This window comes from Zea mays, chromosome 1, assembly GCF_902167145.1.
Source record: "Zea mays cultivar B73 chromosome 1, Zm-B73-REFERENCE-NAM-5.0, whole genome shotgun sequence".
Lineage (NCBI taxonomy): Eukaryota > Viridiplantae > Streptophyta > Magnoliopsida > Poales > Poaceae > Zea > Zea mays.
Window position 1 is genome coordinate 166,456,219 of NC_050096.1, and position 19,517 is coordinate 166,475,735.

The 19,517-nt window shown below is 41.0% G+C and overlaps 1 protein-coding gene and 1 pseudogene across 9 annotated transcripts; both read left to right on the forward strand.

Moving 5' to 3' along the window:
• The first annotated feature begins 2,554 nt into the window (after nucleotides 1-2,554).
• On the forward strand, nucleotides 2,555-12,273 carry LOC100279038 (Nucleobase-ascorbate transporter 3). 9 transcript variants are annotated; one of them, XM_008663185.4, is made up of 15 exons: nucleotides 2,555-3,821; nucleotides 3,904-4,657; nucleotides 4,942-5,140; nucleotides 8,786-8,883; nucleotides 8,974-9,150; nucleotides 9,493-9,593; nucleotides 9,687-9,762; nucleotides 9,862-9,921; nucleotides 10,041-10,237; nucleotides 10,333-10,429; nucleotides 10,510-10,596; nucleotides 10,899-10,957; nucleotides 11,138-11,229; nucleotides 11,313-11,554; nucleotides 11,733-12,273. In XM_008663185.4, exons 3-15 carry the CDS (start codon nucleotides 4,987-4,989, stop codon nucleotides 11,961-11,963), a joined length of 1,671 nt encoding a protein of 556 aa, XP_008661407.1. In that variant the 5' UTR covers nucleotides 2,555-3,821; nucleotides 3,904-4,657; nucleotides 4,942-4,986; the 3' UTR covers nucleotides 11,964-12,273. The 9 variants fall into 9 exon arrangements, with proteins under 9 accessions (XP_008661407.1, XP_008661413.1, XP_035820021.1 ...); XM_008663191.4 differs by having other exon boundaries at nucleotides 3,465-3,821; nucleotides 3,904-4,048; nucleotides 4,945-5,140; XM_008663181.4 differs by having other exon boundaries at nucleotides 3,470-3,821; nucleotides 3,904-4,048.
• Nucleotides 12,274-12,348: 75 nt separating this feature from the next.
• LOC109941514 (uncharacterized) lies at nucleotides 12,349-14,643 on the forward strand (annotated as a pseudogene).
• The last annotated feature ends 4,874 nt before the right edge of the window (nucleotides 14,644-19,517 follow it).

Below are 19,517 nucleotides of genomic sequence, written 5' to 3' on the forward strand. Positions count from 1 at the left end.
AAAGATTCATTAACTTATGTGTGGATTTTAATTAGTTCTATCGAATCTAAAAAACTTGATTTTTTGGGTCCATAAACTTTTTAAGTGGTTGATCGTAAGTCTATACCCTCTTGTTTGGCTCTTAGATTAAACTTCCAAATCAATACACTTTTAAGGTGCTCTATCCTAGGTACATAATCCTATGTTTGGTTCTTAGATTTGATATGGCATGTGGAGTCAACAGCCAATACGACATAACATTTGCCAAGCAAATGCTTGTGCCTCGACCACACTACCCTCCTTTTCGCCGTTTGAAGCTTGACATATGTGCATCTACTCTAGAGCTCACCACCACCACCACCATCGAGCTCCTACTATCATCGTTGTTCTTCGCCTTGTGCTTCACATATTATCCTAAAAATGAGCTATACTGAGTTTGTTTCTTTCTCTTCTACTCTTTGCGCCCATTGAACACATAGAAACCATGTTGGAGCTCCAAGCCTATTGTACTATAGCTTCTATGATAGAACTTTTGAGCTTGTGTGCATCGTTGTTCCCATTGGTATAGGCCATCACCATTCAACAAGTGTGTGGTTGAGTCCACCGCGATCCCCTCATCCCCTGTGCGCACACATATGAGACAAGTCTATGCCAGACCGACCAATTTTGACAAAATCTTATACCTTCTGCCCACTTTTAATCGTTAGACAAAACATGCATGCTTGTGGCCAGCCCGCTACTGGTCTCCATCGAGTAGATTAAAACCACCCTCATGCATGGGTGAGTGATGAAGCTCACATTCCCATCCATTATAGATGAGAAGTGCTCCATTGGTCGAATCAACTCCTCTGTGCCATACTTGGGCCTATGCTGATTTAGGGAATAAAGAAGAGGAAGGATATGGCTATCTAGAAATGCATATCGCAACATCTTCCTAGTGTGCCCCCTATAATTGTATTGTATGTTTCGTGCCACTAGGCCTCCATTGCGTGATACCGTCTCCTACGCTTGTGTCACTTGTCGACGCTTGCTCTCACCATCTTGCACGCTTAGGGCATGTACAACCCCATTTAATATGGGCGGACTTGAGCATGTGTCGTCTGACCCAACCAACTCAATCTGGCCCGCCTAAAAAAACCTGACCCGACCGACCAATACAACGGGCGAGTACGAGCCATTTTTTGACATTCAATAATTTACGACCTGACACATGCCATGATGTTTTTACCCAAAACGCGAAAAAACTTGTCCTAAAGCCAAAAAAACTCGACCCGACCAATACAACGAGAGAGTATGAGCCATAGGTTTTGACCTGCAATAATTTATGGCAGGACACGGGCCATGAGTTTTTACCCAAAACCCAAAAAATCTGTCCTAAAGCCAAAAAAACCCTGATATGACCAATACAATGGGCGAGTACGAGCCATAATTTTTGACCTGCAATAATTTATGGCTGGGCACATGCCATGCTTTTTTTACCCAAAAATCGAAAAAATCAGTCCTAAAGCCAAAAAACCTGACCCAACCCGACATGTCCAACAGAGAGGCACCAACCAACTCGACCCGACACTAGGCACGAATCGAGACACGAGCCATGCTAAACAACCCATGATTCGACCTTAATCTGACCCGACCTTACATTTCAATAGGTCTAAATATGGGGTCTCTTGAGAGGCCTATAGTGGTTAACTAAAAGAAGTATAAGGGACATGATCTATGCGAAGAGCTGGTCTCTGTACAACTCTCTATACATATTATCTCTTAACTACATTTATAATTTAAAGACTCAGAGTTATATCATACGATATCTTAGTTGCCTCTTATATTTAGAAAATTGGTCCGAGAGCTATGAGTTGTATATACCCCAGATAATCCAGAGAATGAAGGAACGAGAAGGGAGACATGAGAGACTTATTACAAATTTCGTGTCATGCGTGTTGTTGGCACTTTTATCACCCCCTTTTCATATGTCAACGCTCACCGACATATTGGCAATACAGAAAACATGTACTACTAGTAAATTACATCGTAGGCGTCCAATTCTACTTTATTTTTATCGTGACGTGTAGTGTACGGTGTGTTACTTATGCTATGGTTGGTTGGTAGAGTCACCCTATGCTTCATAAGATGATGTATCATGAGTTCATCTCATAAATTTTGGTGGAATCAATCCATTCCTCATGTATATACTAATTATTAGCTTATGAGGAATGAGGTGGTGATGAATCAACTTATTTTATTCCACAAACCAAATAAAAAAATAAGGAGTGAGAAGAAGATGTACCACCTCATCTCTCAAACCAAACACATCCTTACTAAACCTATTAATCCACTTCCAAAAAATAAGTGAATCATTTTGTTGTTTTTTCTAATAAACAAAATTACCGTGTTAGGAATATGAAGTTTTCCGGAACAAATTGAATGTTATTTATGGTTAAAACAAAACCATAAGAAAGAGAATGCGCACCGTCTAATAAGGTCGTGTCTAGCAATTCACCTTACACAAAATATTATTTTATACTGTTTTGCATCATATAATGCACAGTGTACATATATTAGTTACCCTTTTATATGGTAATTTGCTGGAAATAGATTAAGAAGGAACATGCTTTTGTGTGGACTGGACCCTGAAGTAGTGAGAGCAGAGCAGGGACAGGGAGACACCTTTCGACGGTCACTCAGAGCTAGCTAGCAAGCGGCCAAAAACTCACACCTCATCCGACCTGGCACGACCACCCCACGGATCGAAAGTGCTACAGACACTAGCACCGTTCAGAAAAAGCTGTAACAAAGAGATCCGTAGGGCAGTGACACCCAGGACAGGGTCGTGGGGTGTTCATCCTTGATTGCCACTGCTAGCTACTGATGAGAGGGCGTCAATCACACAATAAATGTGTTCTTTTCAAGGTCTCTAGGAGACTAATTAAAAAATATAAGAAGCCAGTTTTTCGCGAAGAATTGTCTCTACACGACTCTCTATATATATTATTTTCTGCATCTAGGTTTAGAGTCTCTGAGTTGAATCATATAGTTTTTTAACTGTATCTTATACTTAAAAAATCAGGGTTGTACATACCATCCCTGTGTCTGGATGATCCAAACACGCCGTCCAACGAAGAATGCCCGTGGTGCACAACCGTGAATGAAGGTCAAGATTCAAGAACCAGAAGGTTCTCGGGGTTGTTCGCTTGATTAAAGCCAGTTATTTGGACTTTTGTATCTATAATCTATAGAGACAAAAATATTATAAAAATAATATAGGGACTGTGTTCTACGAGAAAAAAAGGAAAGGAAAACAAGAACTAGTACTACACCAATCTCAAACAAGTCGGTCGTTCTCGGACGTACTCCTACTGATGATGAGACTGAGAGACATGAGGGAGGAGGAAGCGGCCTGCCTGGAACTGACCCACCGTCACCACTGCTGCCCTGCCCACACAGCGATCAATGCTACAAGACACCCTCACTCACCATCCTGGGAATCTGCTGCATTCAATACTCCCTTCCCCAAAACAAGAACTGTCAATGCATGCAGTCCATCCAGCCCTCTCTCTCTCATCAGCCGTCCTGCCCAGCCCAGATCCACCCCATCAACCAGCAGGTCCAGTCCAGCCATCCAACTCCAGCACAGAACGAGAACAGCACCACTGCTGCTGTACTGCTTGCTGTTCGCCTCCCAGCAGTGGAACACCAGCACTTCCCCTTCAGCGTCCAGCCGTCGACCGAGCACACGGCCAGAGCGGTGCCTCGCTTCTGCTTTGGACGCTTGTGATCCAGTAGAGTAACCAGGAAGGAAGCAAATCAACACGGCTGCTAAAAAGAAACCGGCGATTAAACCAGGTGTAAAGTGGTAGTACTAGCCTACTAGGTGTTTTCGAATTCGCAATCTTCTCCTGATCCCCCCCCCCCCCCCCCCCCCCGCAGGCCGCAAGGCTACAAAATCCCCTGCTTGTCCTGTTGCGCCCCGCCGCCGCTGGGTTCCGAGGGAGGGCCAGCCGTAGAAAGGAGATAAGAAGCGAGAAGAGAGCACAGGCAGAGGGAGTGAGGGAAAAGGCGAGAGCGTAGAAAGGTGAGAGCTTTTTTCTTTTCTTTTTTCATCCGATTGCTCCTCGCACTCGCACAGTCGCGCATCTTTTCCGCCCCCACCTCAATCTCTCTGGATTCTCTCGAAGTTTCTTCCTTTTCGAGAGGTGGGAGAGAAGAGACGCCCGCAGCGGCACGAGCTTCTGAATTCCTGTTTTTTTGTTCCTGGTTTTTTGCTTTTGTTTCTGTTCTTGTTCTTGTGTGCGGGTTTGGTTTGGTTTCCGTGCGCCTTTTCTCTTTATTCTAGTGCGCCGATGACGTGAGGCGCCGGGTTTTCAATACTTGCATCCTTTTCGCTGCATTTGTTTAGCGGGAGTTCTTCGAACAAGCAGCGCTGCCGCTGCTTGCGCGAATCTTTGGAGTGAAGCTCCCCGTCACATCAGTCCTCTTCTTCCCCGGTCGTCGTCCTATGCTTGTCCCTGTCTCGGCAATTCTGGGATACTAAAGAGGAATCGGTGAAGGTCCGGTCTTCGATTCCCCGAGATTTGCATCTGAATCTTCTTCTTCTTCTTCTCTTTTGCCTCCATGGAGTCTCTTGCTGCGTGCCACTCCATCGAGCGAGTCTAGCGCGCGCGACACAGTAGCAGCAGCAAAGGTGAACTCTTGCGTCCTTTTTGCTGAGCAATCTTCGGAAAACATGTTCCCAGTTTCCCCCCCTTTCTCGATGAATGAGGAAGAAAAGGTGGCAAGCTTTGAGTGCTGCTCTCGCCATCGGTTTCTTTGCTGGTTTCTCCCCCCTCGCGAATCGCTTGAAATTACAGCATCTTTTTATTTGCCGTTACTACGCCACCCTGAAATCCGAGTGATTAATAGGAAGCTTCCAGGAAAGAGGTGGAGCTTCTTAGGTTTATAATTCGATTCCTCTTTCTCTCGTTGCAGCAGTCCGGTCGGAGAAGCGGAAGTTCGCGTTGCTTTGCTGATCCAATGGGGGAGACCAACGAGCTACCGCCGCCACCCGTGGCCGCGCCGCCGCCCATGATGCCGATGCAGTCCATGATGGTCGGCGCAGGCGCCATCCACCCGCCCCACGAGCAGTTCCACCATCTCAACTACTGCGTCCACTCAAATCCATCCTGGGGTAAGGGCATGAGCAGAGGCACCTTGACATGCTTTATTTTGTTGTACGTAATAGATTAGAATCATGGAGCTCAGTGCTTCTGTGTGTATATAAATGGGTAATGTTTGCTCTGTTCTTGTAAATGGTGCTTCTTGTTATTCCCTTAACATATCTGGATATAGAGTCAGGAAGCTCAATATTTTTATGTGTGTATATAGGCAACGTTTGCTCTGTTCCTGTAAATGGCATTTCTTATTATCCCCTGATATATCTGGGTAGTAATTTTGACTATGTCGGTTGAAAGATTTGATGTTTTGTTGCTGGTTAGATGTTATTTGCACATGTTATTGGCATGTGAATGGATTTTGACTGGCGGGTTTCCGTTACTTGTGCCATGTCCGTATTATACTCGACAAGCTAATAAATGTTTACGTTATCTTACTTTTGTTTGCGACCTCCTTAATCTAGGGTTTTGCGAATTCCCTCCATGTATATTTAAGTTGATTTACAGGCATGCTTTATTATGGTGTACTAGATTAGAGTTAGGGAGCTCAATGCTTTTATGTGTATATAGGTAAAACTTGCTCCATTCTTGTAAATGATGTTTCTTATTATTCCCCTAACATATCTGAATAGTAATGTTGACTATGTCAGTTGAAAGATTTGTTTTTTTGTTGCTGGTTAGAGGTTATTTGCACATATTATTGGCAGGTTGAGTGGATTTTGAGTGACGGGTTTCCGTTACTTGTGCCATGTCCGTATTATACTTGACATGCTAATATATGTTTCCGTTGTCCTACTTTTGTTTGCGACCTCCTTAATCTAGGGTTTTGCGAATTCCCACTGGTATATTTAAATTGATTGACAGACATGCTTTATTTTGGTGTACTAGATTAGAGTCAGGGAGCTTAATGCTTTTATGTATATATATAGGTAATGCTTGCTCTCTTTTGGTAAATGGTGTTTCATATTATTGCCCTAACATATATGGATAGTAATTTTGACTATGTTGGTTGGAAGTTCTGTTTTTTCTGTTGTTAGTTAGATGTTATCTGCACATGTTATTGGCAGGTTGAGTGGATTTTGAGTAGCGGGTTTCCGTTACTTGTCCCGTGTCCGTATTATACTTGACATGCTAATAAATGTTTCCGTTGTCCTACTTTTGTTTGCGACCTCCTTAATCTAGGGTTTTGCAAATTCTCTCTGGTATATTGAAATTGATTGACAAGCATGCTTTATTTTGGTGTACTAGATTAGACTCAGGGAGCTCAATACTTTTATGTGTTTATATGGGTAACACTTGCTCTGTTCTTGTAAATGTTTTGACTATGTCGGTTGAAAATTTTGTTTTTTCTTGCCGGTTAGATGTTATCTACACATGTTATTGGCAGGTTGCATGGATTTTGAGTGGCGGGTTTCCGTTACTTGTGTCATGCCCGTATAATATTTGACATGCAAATAAATGTTTCCGTTGCCCTACTTTTGTTTGCGACCTCCTTAACATTTTTTCTTGCCGGTTAGATGTTATCTGCACATGTTATTGGCACATTACATGGTTTTTGAGTGGCGGGTTTCCGTTACTTGTGCCATGTCCGTATTATAGTTGACATGCTAATAAATGTTTCCATTGTCCTACTTTTGTTTGTGACCTCCTTAATCTAGGGTTTTGTGAATTCCCTCTGCTATATTTAAATTGATTGACATGTATGCTTTATTTTAGTGTACTAGATTAGATTCAGGGTGCTCAATACTTTTATGTGTATATATAGGATCGCTTGTTCTGTTCTTGTAAATGACGTTTCATATTATTCCCCTAACTTATCTGGGCAGTAACTTTGGTTATGTCGGTTGAAAGTTTTGTTTTTTCTTGCCGGTTAGATGTTATCTGTACATGTTATTGGCAGGTTGCATTGATTTTGAGTGGCGGGGTTCCGTTACTTGTGTCATGCCCGTATTATATTTGGCATGCTAATAAATGTTTCCATTGTCCTACATTTGTTTGCGACCTCTTAATCTTTTTCTTGCCGGTTAGATGTTATTTGCACATGTTATTGGCTCATTGCATGGATTTTGTGTGGCCGGTTTCCGATTATTCCCCTAACATATCTGGGCAGTAACTTTGATTATGTCGGTTGAAAGTTTTGTTTTGTTTTTCTTGCCAGTTAGATGTTATCTGTACATGTTATTGGCAGGATGCATTGATTTTGTGTGGCGGGGTTCCGTTACTTGTGTCATGCCCATATTATATTTGACATGCTAATAAATGTTTCCATTGTCCTACATTTGTTTGCGACCTGCTTAATCTTTTTCTTGCCGGTTAGATGTTATATGCACATGCTATTGGCTCATTGCATGTATTTTGTGTGGCGGATTTCTGTTACTTGTGTCATTCCTGTTTTGTATTTGACATGCTAAAAATGTTTCCTTTCTCTTACTGTTGTTTCCAACCTTCTTAATCTAGGGTCTTGCGAATTCCCTTTGGTATATTTAAGGGCCTGTTTGGAAGCGCACAGTTTTTAAGAAACTAGTTTATAGAAACTAGAGTGGTTCCAAACATACCAATTTTTATGTCCCAATTTATAGAAACTGGATTCCTAGTTTCTTAAAAACCAAGAAGTTACTCTCCCCTAGTTAAAACCAACTTTTGTTTCTTTAATTACATCATGCCCTTGTTGGTTTCATAGAATTTACATCTATTGCCACCGCTTTTTAAAATAGAGGAAGGGTATGCTAGTCATTGTGTATCAGAAAACTAGAAACCGAGTTCCAAACACCCCCACCCAACTTTATTTTATAAACCAGTTTTTAGAAACTGGGGATGGAAACTGATTTTTAAAAACTGGTGTGCTTCCAAACAGACCCTAAGTTGATTGACAATAGTGATGTTGTGCAAGCCCCTCTTTTACATTAGACTTTGTTGTTTAGCTTTGTATATCATACTCATGGTTTTTAAAGCGGTAAGGCGGTCCAAGGCGTTGGACCACCGCCTGGACGCCTAGGCGAGGTAGGCGGGCAAGGCGCCTAGGCGTTAGACCACCGCCCGGACGCCTAGGCGTCGCCTAGGCGATGCCTTAAGAACAGAGATCATACTATTGTAGTAGCTATTTGCACGTAGAATGAAATTATGTAGTCTCTGATTGTAATAGAGTAGTGTGGATTTTAGACATGGAACATAATGACTTGAACCATTAGGTGATTGCAATAGAACAAATGACTATTAATTGCTGTGTTGATAAATTATCAAAAGGAACCTTCACGGATTATAAATTTATGTATTTAGATAATCAAGTGGGCAAATTTTATAATTTATACCTAACCGTTTTTTAAAAGTAACGGTACACCTACAAAAATGTTCCATAAAACACTACTTACGCTCTGACGTGTATAGTAGCAGCCATGCATGCTAATTTGAACATACCAACTAAAAGCTTTCACGTGGTAGTGGTGGTGGTTAGCCATGCCAGCACATAAGTATAGTCTTCGTATAACTTGTTTGTAGATGTAGTATTACTCCACTTTCTGAACGTGCATCCCCTTGAGTATTGAGTTCTCTTTGGATATCATGTACTAAACTGCTGGAAATAGAATTACTCTGTGCGTTATAGACATGATTACATTATGGAAACTTTGTTCTTACTAACTCGTTATTGTTGTTTTTATCTTCAGTTCAGGTGGCAGCACTTGCATTCCTTCACTATCTTGTGATGTTGGGTTCTACCGTCATGCTTGCAACAGCTATTGTTCCTGCGATGGGTGGTAACGCTGTAAGTATTCAGTGCTTTGGCTGGCAGTTATTTGTTTCCATTTGAAGGGTTAGTGTCTTTCCACCTCACATTTGTGCTTGTTGCTGACAGGGTGACAAGGCTCGAGTTATTCAATCGTTCCTCTTTATGAGTGGCATAAACACACTGCTGCAAACACTTATTGGAACGAGACTTCCAACAGTTATGAATGCCTCTTTTGCATTTGTTGTCCCAGTGCTGTCAATAGCAAAAGAGATTGAATCAAATAACTTCCTGAATGATCATGAGGTATAATGGTGCTCATTTGCTTGAACGTAGACTTTTGAGTTTGAAGTGGATGTTCATCCATTTTTTTAATTGGGGTGTGGGTAAATTTGTTTGGAGCATAATCAATTCTTTATGATTGACTGCTTAAGAGCCTGTTTGTTTGGGATTATAATTTGCCCAGATTATATAATCCAACATATTTTGAACTACCCAGATTATATAATCTAATATATTTTGAACTAAGTGTTATTTCAAAATATGTTGGATTATATAATCTGGGCAAATTATAATCCCAAACAAACAAGCCCTAAATATATTCTACTTCGTAATATGAATAATTGTAACCTATTACGTCATTTGCAGAGATTTAAACACACAATGAGAACAGCACAAGGAGCTCTGATTGTGGCATCCATCCTCAACATGATTCTTGGGTTCAGCACGATATGGGGGGCATATGCCAAGTATGGATCTTATTGTACTTGCTCTTAGGGTGAGAATAATATCTTCACATGTTGTATTTGCCAAGATATTAACACAAATGATATTCTTTGCAGAAAGTTCAGTCCGGTGATAATGACCCCTGTTGTTTGTGTTGTTGGTCTTGGACTATTCCAACTTGGCTTTCCCCAGGTATGTTTCTGTACTTCTACAGCAAAACAGAGCAGTTCGTGAGGGAAAAAAGGAAAAATAAAAATAAAGGAACCTTATAATGTTTGATTGTCAATTTAGGTTGGGAAATGTGTGGAGATTGGGCTTCCAATGCTAATTCTTGCGGTGGTTGTGCAACAGGTAATGGCTTAATCTCTGTCAAATTATCTTAAGTGAAACATTTATTCCTAGCATAGCCCTGCATTATTTGCTGTTATAAAACTAGCTTGGAGATCAATGATATGATATTGTGTATGCAGTATGTGCCAAATTACTTCAGTTATATCCATCAACGGGTCACCTTCTTGTTTGAGAGGTATTCGTTGCTTCTTTGTATCGGCATCGTGTGGGCCTTTGCAGCTATCCTTACTGCTGCGGGTGCATATGACCATGCTTCACCTAAGACACAACAGCACTGCCGCACTGATAAGTCTTTCCTCATGTCATCGGCACCATGGTATGCCCATTAAGATGATTCTTCGATCAAGATTTAAAGAACAATTTTTTTGGAGAAGCCATTTTAATATACTTTCTGCATGCAAATTCTTGTAGGATTAAAATTCCATTACCATTCGAATGGGGTCCTCCAATCTTCACTGCTGGTCATTCATTTGGAATGATGGGTGCTGTACTTGTTGCAGCCTTCGAGGTTACCAGATGCTTTTCTATCTCTAGATCCGTTTATCTTCTTTTTGGTATTCTTTTCTAAATATGTTATGTCTGCTGTAGTCAACTGGAGCACACTTTGCTACTGCTCGTCTAGCGGGTGCTACACCACCTCCAGCTTATGTCCTTAGTCGGAGCGTTGGCTTGCAGGTTGGATCTGTACCATAGTTTCCTCTTGGAAGACTAGTGCTACTAACACATTGTTACATCGTTTATTGTCGTGCTTCCATCTGATCGTGGATCCAGGAGATACTTCTCTGTTACTAACCTTTGACAAACTGAGATTCTAAATTTGGTCCTTTGTAAATACTCTCATTTTTTTCTTTGTTGCTTACCAAAATGCTTTGACTGGTGATATGTTCTATTCTAGCGTAGCTCCTTACACTAGTGTGATGCGACCATTTCTTGTGCTTACAAAATTTCGAGCCTTCTAATAAGATGTTTTCATACAGGGTATTGGAATGTTCTTGGAGGGGATCTTTAGTGTTCCAGCAGGTTCATCTGTATCAGTGTAAATGATCTCAGCTTTCTCCCCTATCTGTGAGGTTTTTCATTCTAGAGAAGGTTCTAGCACCTTCAAAATTTCCACCTTGGTTCCTAAAAACGCATGCAAATTTTTTTATGCTTGAACCTAGATCATGCTACCCCATTACTGCTTGTTCTGAAAAAACTTCTTTTTTCTTCGATGCAGTGAAAACATTGGCCTCCTTGGGCTGACAAAAGTTGGAAGTAGGAGGGTGATCCAGATATCAACTGGGTTTATGATATTCTTCTCCATATTTGGTAATTTGTTGTTTTTTATTTGGTTCCCTAGAGAGAATTTGCAACTCTTCCGCTCAAACTGTGAGGTCCGTTTTTTTTTGCAGGGAAATTTGGGGCCTTCTTTGCATCGATCCCACTGCCGATCTTTGCAGCAATTTACTGCATCTTGTTCGGCATTGTAGCTGCTGTGGGAGTCTCGTTCATGCAGTTTGCCAACAAGAACTCGATGAGGAACATCTATATCATCGGACTCTCGTTGTTCCTTGGCATCTCGGTCCCTCAATACTTCAACGGATACACTTCTTCAGCTGGCGGCCACGGACCTGCCCGGACAAATGCTGGATGGGTATTTGAGGATTCTCCCTTTAAATCTGTTACATTCAGTGCTTGCATCACCCATCTACCAACTGCATGTGTTAAATTTTCTGCATGCCACATCAAATACGCTGTCGGTCTGTAACTTGATGCTGCAGTTATGTCGGGTCGCATCCAGAACTTTGACATCTAAACATGTCTTTGTGCAGTTCAACGACATTATAAACACCGTGTTTGCTTCCGGGCCGACGGTGGCGCTAATTGTCGCTTCTGTCCTGGACAACACGCTGGAGTTCAGGGGCTACGAGGCCGACCGGGGGCTCTCGTGGTTCCAGCCGTTCCTGCGCCGCCATAAGGGATACTCGGACCCCAGAAACGAGGAGTTCTACAGCTTCCCAATCAGCGTCTATGACGTCATCCCAGACCGATTTCGGCGCTGACTCCAAATGACCGCTGTTACCCCGCAGCTGTGCATGTAAATCCCCGTGAGTCTTGTTAGTCTTACTCCTGTGACTTGTAGCGGCTGGTTCTAGGGGGATATGGGTAAAAGAATGCTTAGGGCAATTGCTTGGTTTGACTCTTTTCGGGATAAGAAACGGGTTACATGATAATGTAGAGCTCTGTGCCGGATACATTGGTTTTGGGAAGGGTTACAGAAGAATACTAGCACCTTACATGTTGATGGGCATTTAGTTGAAGGCATTGGCTATTTGTTTTTTTGCCCAATATATGGCTGTTGGAGCTTGATCTGCTGACTGGGAAAAGGGGGCAGTACTTTGGATGTGGTTGTGTTCATCTTGCAGTCTCCTGGTTCTGATTCGCGGCATGTGTTCATCTATTAATCTTAAAGCAACGCCAGCTGAAGTTTATTGCCGAAACCAACCGTGTCTGGTTGTTTGTTTCATTGCTTTAAGATCAGTAGGTGGATACGCCGTGAATCGGAAGGAGGCTTCTCTGCAGCCGGCTTCAGGTAATTTTTTTTCTTCCAGTGGATGTGAGACTGCCCTGGAAGGCTTTGACATCAGTGGTGCGGTTTGTTGACAGTGATGAGCTGGTCTCATCAAACCCTACCATAGTGGCATGTGGAGTTCATGAACGGCGATGTGAAGCCTTTTGCCCAACTGATGCTTGTCACCCCTACCATGCTCGACGAGCTTTTTGTTCAGAGCTATCACTTCACTTAATGTCAGCCCTGCCATGCTCGAGGAGGCTTTCCTAGAAGGCTTGGCCATCTCTCAACTCTGAAGTCTCAAGACACACTGACACACAGTATCATGCTTATCACTGAGCAGGCAATGGCCTCTGGTTGGTGCCTGGCATGTTCGGTTTGCAAGGGTTTCAAAAGAACCGGAGGTGATTACCTAGTTAAAAGTGAATAGAAATTTAATTTCTCTCAATTCTCTTTAATCCCTGCGCAACCAAACAAAGTCTCAAATGGCAGGTGCCCATTCAGGGTTTATTCGGTTATTTTCAATCCATATGGATTAGAGGGGATTGATACGGATTTGGAGAAATTTTGACTTACTAGCGGATTGGGGTAGAATCGAACAAGCCCTCATGGCTTATTCGGGAGTGGATTAAGGGGAATTGGAGGGGATTAAGATTTAAATCCCTCCAATCTGCCCGTCTACTTCTAACGAAAAGCCTTAATGGAATCAGGGCACTGAATATCCCGACGAAAATCATACGCGTAAAGAAGAGCACTGTGCAGGCTTGGAAAGGGAAGCGTGGTGCTGCTGGGGTGGGTGGGAGTGGGACAGCCCGAATAGCAACACAACCTACCTTCATCTTCTTCCATTTCGGAGAACCATCGTCCAGGTGCTGGCACCGCCATCCATTGATCAGCTCAGCACGAACAAATCTGCACCAGACCATACAGGCACACCTGTATGGACCGAGCTCCACCAAATTTGCCAGGATGACTCGAACCTCAAGTTGGTTGAAGCCCCATACAACTCCCAACCAAACTGTCCAACCTTGTTGCGTTACATAAGAATCAAAGTAGGTTGAAGGAGATTAAATCTTTTTCTATTTAATTTTAAATAGTAAGGAATTTAATCATTTCTATTTTTTTAATCCACTCTTAACCGAACAACACTAAAGAATACCCAACAGGACTTGTGGATTGAAGACTTGTTACTGATGGCACTAGTCTTACTATTACAAATTAGAGACCTCTAACACGGTAAAAAGACACTTTTCAAAAATTACCACAATAATTCACCGTTACCCTAAACGGTCGTTTAGACCGTTTAACATCGTTTAAATGCTACTCAATAGCTAACCGTTTATGCCGTTTAATCTGTTTAATCCCGTATAATCCGTTTTTAGTAAGTTTAAACGCCCGTGTAGTCCAATTAAATGCTAAACAGAGGATGACCGACTGTTTACCGTTTAGCGTTTAGGATAACAATTCAATAATTAGAAATATCTGGTCTTTAATTTGATAGACTCTAATCATCTAATCGATAAACACGAAGCCCTGGCCCAACGGTGCCATCCGGTTCGACGTCTATAAAAGGAATCCAAGGCCGTTATGGTTCATTTTTTGACGCCTCCATCCCGACGCACGGGCGACGACGCCCCCCTCGCGCGGCAGCGGCGGTTACCCGAGGCACGAGAGGCGACAGCACGACCCCGGAGGCGCGAGCAAGCGACGACGTCCCCTTCACGCGGCAGCGACGGTTCCCCGAGGAGCGAACAGCGACGATGACCCCGGAGGAGCGAGCGTCAGCTGTGGCTTAGGGAGCTGCGAGCGGCTAGAGGCTCATGCGGCGGCGACGACCAAAGGCGTGCACGACGGCGGAGGTTCCCTGAGCGTGCACGGCAGCGACGACCCTATCCGGCGGCGGTGGCCACACGAGGCGTGGGTCGGCGGCCGCGCGAGGCACGAGCTGCGAGGGTCTGTGGTCCGCATGACGGTTTAGGCGTACTTCAGTGATCAGCTCCTCCGATCTGGTGGCCTCGGCAGTGCCCTCCGGCGACGACCTCCTCCAACCCTTTGTTTTATGCATGCAGTTGTTGGTTGATCCCATGATAGGATTTTTTCATTAATTTATGATGTACGGTGTATAAATTTATGCAACTTTATATAATGATTTATGCTTTACGCGGTATTAGGATCCAACTTTTGCACATGCAATGGAAACACCCAAGACCTGTCATATTTTTCGGACTTGCATAAAAATAGGAACCATATGCATATGTTTAGTGGTCGTCATATTGTTCATGTCTGTCATAAAAATAGGATTACATGGATGCGTTTGATGGGGAACGCGCTTGAATGCTTGTTCCTGGTGGAGAGACGACATACAATAACATACATATTTTTATGTCACTTTGTATATATATCTATACCAACATCAAAAGGTTTTCAACGACTTTCATATTGGATCAATAATTTCGGTAATTTCGCTCATAACTGTTGTTTTTTACGTTCAAAACTGAAGGTTTTTACTCTCGAACATGGAGATGCGTCCACCAATGAACAATATGCAAATTTTACGCAGTGTACCACATTGCATAAATAGCTATACCGTGTAGCGTAATTATTATCAATATATATCATAAATTGGTTCTAAAGCGTCTAAATGCATGATTGTTGTAGCGATCCTATATTTATGGAGAAAATAAAACATTTAAATAAGATTTTTTGTTTCTATTTATACCAATTCATTTCCTTTCATCACACATTCCTACCATTCTAAATTTATGCGCATGCAACAGGAAACATATCAAATTGTATAAATACTTACATTGTGTAGCATAATTAGTATCCGTATATATCATAAACTGGATATAACGAGCTTATCTGCATGGCTATTAGAGTGATCCTATATTTATGGAGTCATCATTTTTTTGCGCGCATGCAGTGGAAACATAAATATCATCTAAAATTTTCGCACGTGCAATGTAAACTGGTACAATCTACCATAATTATCGAATCTATCATAAAAATAGGATTTGCATGCATGCACTTGCGCATGTTGACGTGGTCCAATGGTTGGGCGGGGTTTTATGCTATCTTTATAAACTATTTACGCTATTTGTGTGAACTATTTACGCCATTTGTGCAAAAAAAACAGAATCGCAATTATGGCGTGCATCCTAAGCGTGTGGGCTTGAGTGTTGGACCAGAGGTTTAACTTACGCACGTACATGTGTAGGTTTGACCTAGCACATGGGTAGCACCTAATTTTGCATCTATATGACCCACCTGTGCCATTACACATGACAATTCAAAATAAACCCCTTATATACAAATTCCCACGTCTATCATTATGAATATAATTTATATCATGCCCTAAATTTACATCTAAATTACATACATTTGATATTATAAAACATAATTTAAAATAACCAGATAACGCTGCATTTAAACTAATTTTAGATACACCGTAATCTCTACTACTTATTAAGATGGTAAGGGGTAGGCTGCCATTCCGTGTTCTGTCATTCCCATTCCCCCCTCCCCGCAAAGCTCATTCCCATTCCCGGCTGTTAGCTAAAATTAAATTAATAAAAAAACACAAATGTGGCCCCAACGGGATTCGAACCTACGACCCCTCAAGAAAATGTGCTCGTAGCTACCACTACACCACATGTGTGTTTATATCAATATCTGTTACAGTAAAAATATCTACTACATCTCTCCCAAAGCTTACCTACTACTTTTGCACAATGTGAAGTAGTAGATAATTATCAACGAGATTCCTGAATTATATTTTTGGATGGAGGGAGTAGTATTTAAAGAAGAGCCTTGCATGTAATTTCTTTTTGTTTGAATAAAGTTTTCAACTTAAATTCTTTTTTATATGTGTGACATTTATTCTCCGTAATATTTTTTCCATAGATTTGACTTGTGAGTCATTTTCATAAACCAACACTAAAGATGAATCCATGTTTCTTACTTGGAAACCCCGAACAAACACCACTGGCAGGAGGCGCTCGCGTTGGCATCGCTCATCGACGACGAGAAGAAGCTTGGCGACTACCAGTTCGACCTCTGGAAGCAGTACTACGTGGCCACATGCGTCGCTGTGTTCGGCAAGCTCAGCCGCAGCCGCCGCTTGGACACGGTCCAGAGCGGCTGCACCGCGTTGTCCATCTCAAACAGGGGACCTCATGGTCGTCACCAATGTCGGCGACTCTTGGGTTGTTCTGGGCACCACATCCGACAACGGTGCCGTCACACCGTCCAGCTCATCATCACCTAAAGCTCAACCTGCCACGTAAGTCACTACTGACCGGCCATGAGTTCTTGTGCGCTGGAACGACGGCCATTGCTGACATTGTGTGAGTGTCCTTGAACAAGATATATGTAGATGAGTAGCACATTCGGTGGTGCAACGGCTAGGTGTATTACCTCGCTGATGAGCCCGGGGTGCACTTCGTTTGGCAGCCCAACCAAGAGTCATCGGTACTCACCATGTCGTGCGCGTTCGACGACTACTATATCAAGGACTATAGCATCATCTTGGCGCCAGAGGTGACGCAGAGGAGGACCGACAACAATGACCACTCGTCATCGTCGGGGTAGCTTTTGTGCCGGCCTGCCTTTAATTCTCTTCGCAAACACATACACTTGCTTTTTTTGTTTAAACAAGCGTGTATGGTGGTGCCTACCTGATGACTGATAATGTACGAGGGAACTTCTACCGGCAGGTGTGGCATGTGCTCTTCAATGATGAGACCATGCAAATCGTGGCATATATCGAAGTCTGCATGATACTGATGGTTGTAATGTAGTAGTGAAACAACTAAATTAAAATAACAAAATTTATGTATGGCTAGGATTACAAATGGATTATGAAACATTTTCTTATAACAATATAGACACATTTTGTATATAAGTTATTATGTTATTATATGTCCTCGTTGGCCGTTGCAACGCACGGGTACTCACCTAGTTATTATATAAAGTACGTACCAACCTTTGTCATTTTAAAAGATGATGCAAAATAGCCTCCTAAGCATATACTATGTTATTATTAAAGGCAATATGAAATATTACATCTATATTTGTATCTATCTCAATTGTTACAAAAATAAACAAAAATATGTCTCAAAATCTATGTGTAAATACTAATTATGTTATATAGAAAATAAATTAATATTTAAAATGTATAGTACGTACATATATTTCTAAACCACAGACTTCTATAACCAAAAATTAAATAACCATAATTTTTAACTTTCATCATGTGTACCACATAAACATATTATTTTAATGGGCTATGTAAGTATGAAAAAATGTTTATTTAACAAATCACATAATAACAACACCAACAATTCATTCAAATCTATATTAATATTTAATAATAATAAAAGTTATAAGTTATTATCTAAATAAATTTATATATTTTGAATAAAACATTATATTATATCATTATTTTTTAATTCAATTATATGTACTCTATGACATATAATATAATACTACACACCTATAATCATTTAGGACTATATTAGTACCTAGGACATATTAATTTACACATGTTATTACTTTAGACATAATCATATATTTTGACTAAAGTATTTGATGCGTCTATAATAATAGTGTAAATATAACTTCATATATAACTTCTTAATAGAAAATCCAATCATCTTGACAAGTATGAGAGACCACATTGGTGGCTACATTATTTGGCCCTTTAAAATTACTTTCGCGTACAAAGTTGGTCATTATAAGGCTTATAAGTACTAAAAATTGTATTGGCATTGCAACTGCTACCTACCTACATCCGAGATCTCAGTTCAGGCTCTATCATTTTTGTTAAGCAATATGGTACACGTTTCAAATGATTGTTTATGGTATTATACAACATTTGAGAACATACTCTAGAACCTTAAATACACACTAGTACAAAGAAGCTCTATAAAAGCGGTTGTGAATGTATTTGCACTGACGTTTTTCAGTGTTAGAGGGTTAGTAGAAAAAAATATTTGTACAGAAGGTAACTAAGAACTGACAATGAAAATCAATTTCTACTGACGGTTGGGCTAAGAAAAGAGCTGGTGAATTTTTTCCAGAAAACATAAAATGTATGTTGGAAATAACGAAAAATATTTTAATTAGGGGAGCCCTCACCCCGCCTATCTCGGTCGAAGTTCGCGGCATGTTTTGCGCAAAATTCACGTGCTACGTGACCGGTGGGAATCGAACCCCCGACTCACCCTCGCGTAGCCCCTCTATCATTCCACCTATCACTTACTTTGTGTCTATATTGCATTTTTGTTGCCCACGAACGAGAACAATCCGAATATAAATTGACTATTTGAGGCCGCGAACGTATTCAAACGAAAAAGTTGTCAACTACAAGTTTTCATAACTTTTGAAGTTCTACGACTTTTATTTTGGTACTTTTCCCATTCGAGGTCGTTTGCAAAATTTGCATTTTGAATTGACAAATTTAGATGTATTTTTTGAGAGCCAAAATTAATTCAAATAAGTTGTCAACTACAAAGTTTCGTAACTTTTATAGATCTAGAACTTTGATGTTGGTGGTTTTGTCATACGAGGTCATTTGGAAACTCAACAAATTCAGGCTAAAATGATGTTTAGTAGCGGTTTCTTAAAAAAATCGTCCGTAGAAATCGATTTTTACAGTTGGTTTCTTAAGAAAATCGTCACTAGAAATTATGAATTTCTAGTGGCGGTTATTTAAGAAACTGTCTGTAGAAATATGATTTCTACATGCTGTTTTATTAAAAAATTAAACCGTCACTAAAAATATCACTAGGGTTTGATAATAGAAACCGTATGTAAAAAATTAAACCCCACCACAGGCTTAGAGCTTTTTTTAACGGTGACATTCCAAAGAGTTAATATAATTATTAATAAGTTTATGATACTACGGGTGTCCATTATATTTATTAAAGATAAACAAGGAAAACTATATATAGTTTAATATAAATATTTTTTATCATATGTACTAACGATTAACTGATACTTATATCTCTTGGTTAAAATTTTTAGCCCGTGCGTGGCCGCGAGT

Bases quoted from the DNA above. Each gene is read 5' to 3' on its own strand.
- LOC100279038 (XM_008663185.4), top strand. From the start codon at position 4,987: ATGGGGGAGACCAACGAGCTACCGCCGCCACCCGTGGCCGCGCCGCCG. The intron at 8,884-8,973 runs GTAAGTATTCAG...TGTTGCTGACAG, and splicing joins CTGCGATGGGTGGTAACGCT to GGTGACAAGGCTCGAGTTAT. The intron at 9,922-10,040 runs GTAATGGCTTAA...TTGTGTATGCAG, and splicing joins TTGCGGTGGTTGTGCAACAG to TATGTGCCAAATTACTTCAG.